Raw genomic sequence first — 11,782 nt, 5'->3', positions numbered from 1 at the left:
AAAGGTTTTCATGAGGGTATTTATTACATAGTATGATCATTCCAAAATAAGCGTAATCATGGCAGCATGGCCAGAAAACTTTAAAAAAAACAAACAAAAGGAAATTTGAGCACACATGACCCCATTTAGTGTGTCCAGTATACTATAGCACAGCATGCCACTTAAAGGTTGAGAAAAGCCATCCCATTATAGGTGGGACGAAGTTTCAGTTTGTGTCACTGTGTCATTTGAATGACACTAACAACTTGGATGGATTGCCAAGAAATTTGGTACATTAACTTTCCCCAGAAGATGAATCCTAATAACTTTGATGGCTCCATTACAATGCCCTTGAATGGGCACAACCAACGGATCTACTTCAGCTCATGACTGGATACCTCAAAGTACTGAAATAATTCCTGTCAGCATCAGTATTTTTAGACTAATGCTGCGGACTAATGTTTGGCAAGTTACTTGAAAAATGTAATCAAATTGATTTGTTATTGGTAATTGAAAATGTAACCACATTAATGTACTAGCACTGTAACTAAACACTAGTTACTCAGCTCATTCTATATATCCTAGATATGAGGTATAGGTACTTCTAAGTACTTTGGTCTGCAAACGTTATTGAAGTTGAAACTGCAATTCCTCAAACTACAGAAAAAAGTAGTCATATTACTATAACATACTATCATTTCTTAGCATTCTAACATGCCAAATCTTAGGGGCTAAACATCAGGATGCTAACATAAGTAAACAGTTCCCAATAAAAGTCTGGGCATGTTAGCATGCTAATGTTAGCATTGAGGTCAACCTAAGTAACATTATTAATTTGGTTTAGCGTTATAGCCTCATGAGGCCGCTAATGTAGCATGTTACGCGTCACATTCCCAGTCTTGAAGTAAGAGTTCAGCTACGTTTTGAACTTCACTAACTAGTGGTGATTACTTTCTCACCAGAGCTATATCATGCCAGCTAGCCAAGGGGGTAGGAATAGGCCAATGGTCCCAAGCAGGCACACAATAATGAACATCCACAGGAAGATGCGGTCAATCACCATGGCGACATACTTCCAATCCTCTTTGACCTGTGTAGAATTAAGAACAACAGAAAAGGACAGAAAGAAAGAAAGAAAGAAAGAAAGAAAGGGTAAAGGTACAGATATGAAACTCTTACTGTGATGTTCATAGTTTGCTTTGAAATGGATCTTAGTAAAAGTTCAATCAGGATCACCACCATTCACAAACATGCTGTCTCCTTACGCTTGTATATTTCTTGCATTGACTTGTTCCAACTATTCACTATCAGCCAATATTATTTTCTTATGTCATCTTTGTGTAGCCAGACTTATAATTGTTCCCTAATGTGCCCCACTTTCACTTGTCGCTCTGATTTTGGTCTCTACCAACTCCTGAGAGCCATATCTGGCTTTTTAGCTAGTCTCTAACTGTGTCTGTCTGCCATTTGGTGTTGAGCAGACAGTCTACAGTGGGTTTTTAAGCTTTTCACTGAAAACAGCTGCCCACTGCAGCAGAAAGTTACAGGCCAGACAGATAAACAGTGAGAAACCCATTATAAAGCTCCTTAAAGTTGGAGCTTCAGATTCAAATGATAATTCTCTGTAGGTTCATACCTACAAGCAACTAATTTCACATTGTTTTTACATGATCATTGTTCTGTTATTATAAAATATCGGCTTATAGCTGCTTTAATGGTGAATCATTAAGTAATTTATTTTAAAAAAAGCCAAATAATCTCTGGGTCCAGCTTCTTAAATGTGAAGTTTAACAGCTGTTCTCTATTTTATATAATATCTATAGAATATGTTTGGATTTAGGAATACCTCTCTTTCATTAGTCTATCCCAGTTATTTCATTATAAGGTTAAGTACGTTTTTCCTCCGTTTTTAGTGTATGAGAACAGTACAACTGCAGGTGTTTGTCACAGGGCTGTTGGTAAGCTGATTAGCATGCACTGTGTTTAGAATCAATAGACTTCACATATGCTGGGCAAGAGAAAATACTATGACTTGACGAGAGCTGTAAGTTCATTTTTGGCATTCAGTACATCCACATGGGCACATAATCAATTTACTATGAGGAAGTGGGATGAAATAAATCATGAACATTTGCAGGCCAGCTGTGATACAAGTGCATTTTACAGTAAGTGCCATTCTGATAATAATAGATGTGGTACTGATTGATACTCACGCTGAAGTCAGCATCCTCGGCCCTCAGATGGTCTGCGATGTAGTGCACCCCTTCCAGAGCGCGTATAACACTTGGTGAAAGCAGGAATGTTGAGTCTGATACTTTATTATCAGCTTTAGCTGGCCTCTGAGTGGGATTGACCCTGGGCCCCGTTAACTGTCTGTTTGCCACTGCAGCCCCCTCCTGACGGTTCTGGCTGTTCTGTGGGGTTTTCTGTTGTGGAGGAGGAGTCGACCCTGGAGGTCTGGGCGAAGGAGGACGGAAGGAGAAATACGACGTCAGTGTCCCCAGCTCTAAATCCTCGTAACTGCTTCTCTCTGGGTCGTCTGATGTGGCCCCATCTCTTAACCAGTTAGCTGAGGTGCTGAGGCAGTCAGACTTGTACGTGGCTATCCGGCCCTGCCGCTGCTCAGCCACAGCTGCCTGCTGGAGCAGCAACAGCCTGCGACGCCGGCCATCTGGCGCAGGCCGTCGCATGAACAGCCAGCGCGGGATCAGGTCCAGGAACACGGAGTGGACCCAGCGGGGCATCTTGTGAGTGCTGGGAGACCGATGGTGCACGTTGAGCACAAACACGGTGATGACGATGGAGAGGGTGACAAAAATCATAGTGAAGAGGAGGTACTCGCCGATGAGTGGGATAACGAGGGACGTGGACGGTATGATCTCTGTGATGAGGAGAAGGAAAACAGTGAGGGACAGCAGCACGGAGATGCACAGGGTGATCTTCTCACCACAGTCTGAGGGCAGATAGAAAACTAAAACAGTGAGGCAAGAGATGAGCAAACAGGGGATGATGAGGTTGATGGTGTAAAACAACGGAAGCCTTCGAATGATGAAGAAGTAGGTGATGTCTGGGTAGATCTCGTGGCAGCAGTCGTATTTCTTTGTGTTATATGTTCCCACGGCATTGATGATGGCCCATTCACCGCTCTCCCAGTAGTTGTTCAGGTCCACAGTGTTTTCAATCCGCTCCAGATCGATCTTGGCCTTGTCATATGTCCAGGAGCCAAATTTCATCTTGCAGTTCTGCTGATCAAAGGGGAAAAAGGTGACGTCGATGCTGCAGGAGCTCTTATAAATGGCAGGAGGGACCCAGCGAACTTTACCAGTGTGGAATAGGTGAGCTTTCGTCATGTGGGTCACAGCAAACTCACCGTCAGCGCTGGAAGAGCAGAAGTAGTCACATGAGTGACGGTGACATAAAGTATGAGAGAACAGCTTTAAATACCTGAGAACAAAGGCAAAAATATCAGAAAAACAGTCACACCCTGAAACTCCTTTTGAGAAAAACTGTGGAAACTACACAGTGAAAAAGTCCTATGATATCCCAATAATAATCTTCTCCACTAATCTCCCCTCCATTCATTGTTTTAATTGTGATAATAGCTTCTGCCACAAATGTAATGATGATCCTTATCATTTTCATCGCTTTCACACCTTTTTTAATTTCGCTTACAGATTGTGATTACACAGAGTCGATGGAGCAGAACTCCATCGTAAACCGTCTCAGATGAATCTCCGTGAGGTGAAATTAGGGGAAGGGAGAGGTTTTTAAATCTCTTTTACAATGGATTCACACTGAAGCAATACACATAAACTGTACCAACAGACAATGACAGAGATGCACAGTAACAAATAAAGTTAACAGAAATGTTTAACATAGTTCACAATTTGAGACAGACAGCTGAGCAGATTGTGTTTTAGGAATTCCACTAGATGGCGCCATCTTCACATACCATCTAATAAAGCTTCATCCATTTAAACCAATTTATCATTGTATGTTTGTCTGCAGCTCTGTTACAAGCACCCACTGTAGCATGTTATGAAAAATACACTTATATTACCTTTACAGTACAGCAGATAGACTGTGTTGTATTGAGCTGATCATGAAACTTAAATAACATGCTTGTGTTAAACACAGCTGAACAGAGCTGATTAGCTGGTCAACAATAACATTAATCGGCAATCATTTAAAAAATCAATTGACCATTTTTAGATGAAATAATTAATGAATTATTCATTCATTCTTATTAATTCAAGAGAATAATCAATCGTTAGTTGCTATAATTAAGGTTCTCTCTTACTCTTCCTGTTGTGTTAGTCTCATACCACACATACTTGTTGTAGAGGACGATGTCGGGTACCCATATGAGCTCCGACGGGACTCTGATGGACGTCACATTGTCATAGTCAGACGGTCTCCAGCGAAGTTTGTAGTCATTCCACTCCTGGGACATACAAACAACAGTGATACCTTTAGGGGCTGTGATCCTTTACTTAATTGTCATATAACTTTAAGAACTTGAGCACTGTTAGGGTAGGGTTTTTATATATATTCTTAACATTGTGTATCACCACGAAAAAAATACATCTCAATAATAAATCAACACTGACACAAATATTTCTGACCTGTTTCAGCCACACATTGGTTGTCATCATTTGGTTCTTCTCATCCTAGCAGACAGACAGACAGACAGATAGACAGACAGACACAGAGACAGAGTTAAGGCTGTCAACTCTGGGTTCAGGCCATAAGAATCTATGCGAGAGGTTCGTGGAGGTTTGTCAGAGCACACCCAAATATAGCTCGCAGCAACTTTACTTCAATAACTTGATGGATGTGAAGGTGCATAATCAAGTTTTCCTAAGTTTGCTTTTGCTGCTGAATGTGAAAATGCAAAATCATACTGTTGAAAAAAACCACATGTAGTGTAAAACATACAAGGTAGAAGGATTTCAGTTGCAGTGCCTTGGGTTTCGCTAACTAGGGAGTATTAATTATACTAATTAAAGCTCTAGGAATAAGTTGTTGCACTTAAAATGTCTTCTACTCAGTCTGACCTTGAAAATTTGTTCACATGTATCTGAATGGATATATAAAAATCCATGTCTTTAGTAAAAGAGCTTTAAACAGACAAACTGCTTTTAATCAGAGAGAAAGGCACAGAAATGAGATCGTCCTATTATGAAGTTGGTTCACATTAAAAGCAACAGCTTCCACTTGTGTTCAAATATCACCTCTCTTAATGCCCTCATGTTCCCCTCACTCACCACGTCGATGAGCTGCGCTATGGACAGTCCAAACTTGACGATGACCACATCGGAGATGTTTGGCACGGGTCTGGACCACTTGTTGTAACCAACGAACAGCGTCTTGAAGAGATCATCCTCAGCGTGCGAGTGGGTCTTCTCGTCACAAAGAGCTGTAGATACATTATTCATTTTAATATAAAAAGTCTTCTTTTAAGTGTTAAACATTTATAGAGGGCAGATACAATATGAGAGTAATGGAATTTATAAATTGGTCACATTTATTCAACTCTGTGCAAATGAAATTCCAGTTTCTATTAAATTTCACTCACTTTAAATATGCCGTTAATAGATCTATAAAATATTTCTTGAAACAATCTCTCTTGGAACCCCAATGTGGAGTTTTTCAACATTTTAATAAGCTAATATGACACTGTAAAAGTGTTAATGTAACTGATGTTAGCACAAATGTCCTTTTGAAATTTTCATTGACACCAAGGTTAGCAGTTAATATTTGATGGTGTAATATATAAAGAATGTAACAATTACATTAAAAGTACTGTGGAAGAGGACAGGAGTAAAGTGCACAGGGAACGATGGGATCATATCCATGTTCTCTCATCCGTGTCTCCCCTAATCCTCACTTAACCAACAGCCAGTAAATCAGGTTGGCATGATATTGTGGCTTTTGGGAGTGAGGGTTGTGAACATCTCGTGTTTCAGCCCAGAAGCCAGCTCTAAACATCTAAGAGTTTTCTTTGTAAAGTCTTATTGACTTTTCCACATCTTAGCAAATCTTTTGATCTTTTGATCTGAGCTCCCCACGAGGGTCGCCTGCTAAAATCTCTCGAGGTGAGCGGGGTGAGTCCGAAGAAGTACTTCTCCTCCCTCAACAACATTTCAGCTATAACCTCTTTCTTTACCTCTGCAGTGTTTTTAGAATGTATCTGTGGCTACGCAACGAGATCTGGCTTAATCAAATTGATTTTGAATATGCAGTCTAGACAGATTTGCGTACAAGCTCAGACTGAGTCACTGTATTATTTTTCTGCAGAATGAATTGCATGGAAACAGACAGGAATCCCATCCCTTGGGGATTACCGCTTCCACCTTCATCAGTGTAGACAGAGTCAATTACACACATCATTACTTGCTTGAGTTAAGTGGAGGTGAGCTAATTTCTCACTAGTGAAGGGTGTTTATTGTCGAGCTGTCTGTCACTCTGTGTTACAACGGATGCATAAAACAATTAACTGACAGCTGAAGCAGAGGTTGACGATAGTGTGTGTTTGCATCTGTGTATATTATATTCGACCGATAATGTTTGGTACCAATATTTAAGATGTCAGAGTTTAAAAAGTCTTATGAATATTATATTGCCAAATTTAGTTTTTAATATAAATACAGAACTAAAACAAAATTTCCCCCAAGGATCCCTTAAATTAGATTTTCTGAAGAAAGAAAAAGGAGTGCCCTGTGGTTGGCACACTAAGTACAAACCCATGTAATGGCTTCAGTGTTTCTAAACAACCTCAAACATATATTTGGCATTACTCCTTGTTACTACCTATGGGCTGGTATCGTATGGATGATAACAACATATCAGCAATAAGCTCAATCAGGCTTCAACGTACAGTAATGGACCGGCATTAGTCATTATCCTGGACTGACATTAAAGTAATGGTTCCACGCACACTTATTCACTTTAATGCTTGAAAATTAGATGAGATGATTGGTGCCACTTTCATTTCTGTATGGTCAATATGAGGCTGGAGCCAGCAGCCGGTTAGCTTAGCTTAGCATAAAGTCTGGAAACAGCAGGAAACAGCAAGCCTCGCTCTGTCTGCAAATCCTTTGAAACTAATTAAAACGTTATATCTTGGGTCCGTTAATTGTACAACTTGTAAAAGGTGTGCTTGGCAACATCAATGTTTTTATACTACTTAACAAATGCATTATTCCCTGTTTAATGAACGGATCTCACAATATAACAAATGTCTCAAGACAGCTTCTGTCAAGAGATTTATGTCAGTACATGTAAAGCATCACACCAAAGCCTCGATCAATATAAAGAATCAATATTTTAAAAATCTATTGAGATTGGGTGTTCATGCCATTTATACTCACACCATCTGGATGTGCTGTTTGACAGTGTGAGGGTATAATGCAACCAAAGTGTGCTTCCATCAAGGATCCTAAAATGAGGCCTTGGACCACCTGCATCTGGCTGCAGTCATGGTTGCTTAGCCAAGGCCGCATCATTACCTGTCCATGGGTGAGTTGTGGTTCCGATGGGCACATTGACAAGTATTTACAATCCATGACTGTAGGACAGTCCAGTGGAGGATAATCAGGTGAGAGGCTTAAAGGTTGCATAGAGCTAACCTGAGGGATACATGCAAATCTGTTTATTTGATTTAATGCCCTGCTAATTCTTTAGCTTGAGGGTCTTTACCAGAGAAAGGCTGAGGAAATATGTAGATGCAAAGCCCAACAAGACTCTACGCAACACAATAATCTTACATATGTGGTCTATAGATATCATGTGAGGTGACTATTAAGAGATGATTTGCCCATGGTACTCCTGGGCTCCTCTCCTGCCACCATGAACTAATTTCATTCTGGCAAACAAGCAGACACCAGAGACTTCTTATCTGTTCTCTTGACAGTCAGGGCGGCACATGTTCATCTGTCCATGCATCTGGGAAGGACCAGATGTGGGGCTTGAAAAAAAAAAAGGCTCTCAGGTGCCATAGATCAAAGCCTCCTGCCAGCGGAGACTTGAAATGAGATGACACCTCCAACATCCAGCACACTGGGCTGTGGATGTTGGACCGTGGCCAAGTCCCTTGGCAAGAGGTGTATGAAACACTGACCAGTTTGGATGATCGAGTCAGCAGCTTCTCAGGCCAGAGGCGCTCTTGTGAAATTGGGCTGTCATATACAGTAAAAAGTTTGCAAAAAAAAAAAAAAACATGCAACAATTTTTGCGTGACTTGACTAAAACTGACTCAAGACGGAAAGCTGAACTCATAATGAGTATGAGTGTGTTGGCACGAGATCAAGCACCTGCACATCTGATTGCTGGAGCATGTGAAGATGGAGGGAGGGGAGATAGAAGCTACAGCGCATTTGATTTCACAGTGTACGCTGTGTTTTAAAACCCTCTCTCACGTCAATACAAGGAGACATATGTTGCCTTAGATCTCTGAGTGAGCTCTGGTTTGTGCACGCAAATATTGCTTGCATTTAAGTGGAAGGAGAAGGCAGACGTGGCCACGTAGGAGCTTCTGAATCCACTTCCAAATGGAGCTGCCCCAGTTCCACTGTCAAACCTTGATGGATGTAAAGTCGCACTGAAATTTTGCATCATTTCCGACAGTTTCCACAAATGTGTCCACAAAAAAGGTATTATCCAATTGAAAAATGTGCGCAATAGATGCAGTATATATTTTTATTTTCTAAAACAAAAATGAGAATTCAAATTTCAGCTCTAAATTCTGACTATAAATATGCATTTTTTTGTCTTGTCCATTACTGATTTTGAGAAAAGAAAATCTCACAATTAACACCCACTGAAAATATAACTATACTAAGCTGTTGCACATTGGATAGAATATTTTTTCACACTGTTCTGAGGGACTTTTCTGCTTTTGGTAAGTGTACTGGTTCTATTGGCAGTTTCTACATTTACATGGCTAAGGATACCAAACTCTCAGGTGGTAACAGGGAATAAAAGAGCTTCTGTATTTTGTGAATATGATTCATTAAAACTAAAAAGAAGTGAACATGAAGTGAAAGACAGAGTGCTCCAGAGATAATTATGGCAAGATGTGACACAAACACAAAGAGTACCATGGCACGAGAGTTGTGGGTGAGGACTGACCGGTAAGTTTACATTTTGCCATTTTTTAAAGCCCAGCATCCTAATATTAATTATTATTAATTAAGTTAACCCCTTTTACCTTTTAAAACAATGTTTAATAGCACACTTATAGAGTTAGTCGCTAACTGTTAGGGTATTGTTGTGTTAAAATGTTTACCCTCTCTCTCTCTCGTTAGGAAAGCAGCAGTACAATATTTACCTGACAGGCACAGGAGGAGCGAGCAGAGAATAGCCGTCCCGACAGAGAACAGGTGGTTGTGTCCCATTTTGTACTCTGGCAGTAACGAGTCCAACTTCACCGGAGAGCACGGAGGCGTTTCCGTCCACTGTCAAAACGTTACCTTGAAACCGTGATGTGTGAGCAAAATCTGTCATCTTCGCAGCTGGGAGGCATTTCAGGACAACTTCACCGCCACTACTGTTACTACAGCGTTTATATATCTGTGGGCGGGGAGTGGGTATGACGGTACGCTGGCTGAATAACTTTACTGAAGCTCAACATCGACGTCGCCTCTTGTCACTTTGAGTCCCGATAAAGACCGGATGAGAGCGAGCACCTTTCTGTTTCCGCGCTCCTAGAGCCGCCTGTCCGCGCGCTGAGTCGGTGAGCTATCCATCACCCGGTGCTGAATGAGGGAGCGGCACTGTAACACTGTAGCTCACCTCTGGTGTGTTTCTAAGTACCAGTTCATGCCTACAAAAATCTGGCCTCAAGAAATGAAAAAAATAAAAATAAAAAAGTCCGGTTGTTGCTGTGTGTATATTATCCAAACAGTTCCGCGTTTTTTACGCACGGTGCCAAGAATTTACGCGTCCTTGGTAACCTAATCTGAGACTTTGATATCTATTGTAAATTTTAAAATGAGTTATTTTTCCACGATTAGAAGCATTGTTAGCGCCCACTCTGGTCTGTTAGGTCCGCAAAACTGCACCATCCGCTGTGAGAAGACAGGACACATCTGAGCACTGCGCGTCTTTCATCTGGTACCTATAACAGTCCCTCCTCCTTTCTCTCTCTTGCTCACTCTCTTTCACACACAGACTGAGAGAGAGAGAGGACAGGATTCACAGTAGAAGTGATTACTTGTATGTATGGGAGGTGATCGACCAGTAAGTCCAGTTAGGTCGAGTTTGCACCAAAAGGGTAAAGACAATTTATTTATTTATTTATTTTTTTAATTTTCTTAAGGATGTGACACAGGTGAACAAACGTCTTTGGGATATTTCTGTGGGAAACAGCTAGAGGGCAGACTAGGTGAAATAATATGCTTAATGAAGTTTTAGTTCCCCTAAAATATTGCTTTGAAAAGAAGATTTGAAATCAAGGCAACAAATGCAGAAAATGTGTAATCTTTCAGAAAAAACACATCAGAAGAACTTATTGTTTGTTGCTGTTTACTAGATAAAACATATTTCATATCATACATTGTACAAATTCATATTATAACACATTTTATGATTACAAACATGAAAGTATTCTCGCTCATGGGTCATGTCAGGGTGAAAAGAGAGACTAGCCCAATGGAGCTGGACACACAACTAGAGCATGATTCTCCTGTTTGCATGGGTCAATCCAGCTGAGACACACAAATATTCTTCTTTTTTAGATCCTAAAGTTTACGTTCTGTGTAAAATCTTGCAAGGAAACTTTTAAACAATGTGCAGATTCAGAGTTTCTCTGTTTTAAGAGCTTAATCAGGTTTTCTTGTGGTGTGTTTTCCTGCTTATTTCTTCCTTATCACAGGCATTGTCTCATTTTTCTTCCAATAGCTTATCCCTCATCCACAGGTTATTGCAGTTTTCTCCAAACAGATAACATTGCTTTATAACAATGATATCTCAGTTGCAGTTTTCTCTTTTTTTTGTTGCAAAAACAAAATATCTATTGGAACACACTAGTCATCCTGTCCTGGGCTCCATCCTCACCCTGGAACCAGATGGCTGATGCATGACTTCCTCTGGAGAAGACTAACAGAGCCATTATGTTTGCTCTCTGAGGGCCAATCTAGTTTGATCCATAAACACTCAACTTGGCTTAAACCTGCACCACATACTGTTGCCACATCTGACCTCACCAAATTCCACAAATAATGCCCAGATGGAAAATAATATTTTATGGGTTACGGGGTTGTAACTTCATAGAGAGAGAAAAATGTTTTTTTATCCAACAATTCTGTTTTGCTGTGTTCATCTTTTACATGATGTGAGATTACCAACAGTTGATGTAATGGCTGACCTTGACACATTGGTGTATCTCAGTACTATAAAGCACTTTTAGTTAAGTTAATAAAAAAACATATATATAAGTGCAGGAAGGTTTATTTCTCCCACAGCGTACCAAACATCATTCACAAGTTGATGACGTGTGTGCAGTGTGCAAGGTCTTTTCAACAACTTCTTTAGCGATGCACTTTGGCAATGTCTTTCAGCTGCTTGGTGAATGAAGCATGCAGGGCCTGCGATGAGATCTCCAACCTGTTGGCAATGTCTGCTGCCGCTCGGAGCATGTCTTCGAAGGCCAAGGACTCTTCTCTGATTCTGCTCCGGAAGATGACCGATCCAGGTCACCAGGTGGAGTGAATGGGAAGGAGGACGAGGGGGATATGTGGAGAGAGACAGAGTAAGTGAAAGACGAGCTGAGGACATTAAATATATTATGGGGGGGGGGGGG

At 40.7% G+C, this 11,782-nt stretch overlaps 2 protein-coding genes across 3 annotated transcripts in view; both read right to left on the bottom strand.

The window, feature by feature from the left end:
- Positions 1-3: 3 nt before the first annotated feature.
- chrna2b (cholinergic receptor, nicotinic, alpha 2b (neuronal)) lies at positions 4-10,058 on the bottom strand. The gene is made up of 6 exons (XM_035678974.1): positions 9,311-10,058; positions 5,247-5,398; positions 4,605-4,649; positions 4,314-4,423; positions 2,193-3,357; positions 4-1,069 (listed from the first exon to the last, which is right to left on the bottom strand). The coding sequence occupies exons 1-6, from the start codon at positions 9,375-9,377 to the stop codon at positions 944-946; spliced, it is 1,665 nt and encodes a 554-aa protein (XP_035534867.1). The 5' UTR covers positions 9,378-10,058; the 3' UTR covers positions 4-943.
- Positions 10,059-10,489: 431 nt separating this feature from the next.
- The window catches only part of si:ch211-142k18.1, a 7,922-nt gene continuing 6,629 nt past the window's right edge, over positions 10,490-11,782 (bottom strand). For both annotated transcript variants that reach the window (XM_035679245.1, XM_035679244.1), the window contains exon 3: positions 10,490-11,649. In XM_035679245.1, coding sequence (XP_035535138.1) covers positions 11,511-11,649 — 139 coding nt within the window. In that variant the 3' untranslated portion in view covers positions 10,490-11,510. The remainder of the gene's footprint in view (positions 11,650-11,782) is intronic.

Source organism: Morone saxatilis, unplaced genomic scaffold (genome assembly GCF_004916995.1).
Source record: "Morone saxatilis isolate NCDOM2014 unplaced genomic scaffold, NCSU_SB_2.0 Contig7, whole genome shotgun sequence".
NCBI lineage: Eukaryota > Metazoa > Chordata > Actinopteri > Moronidae > Morone > Morone saxatilis.
This window is presented reverse-complemented; position numbering and strand designations above follow the sequence as displayed.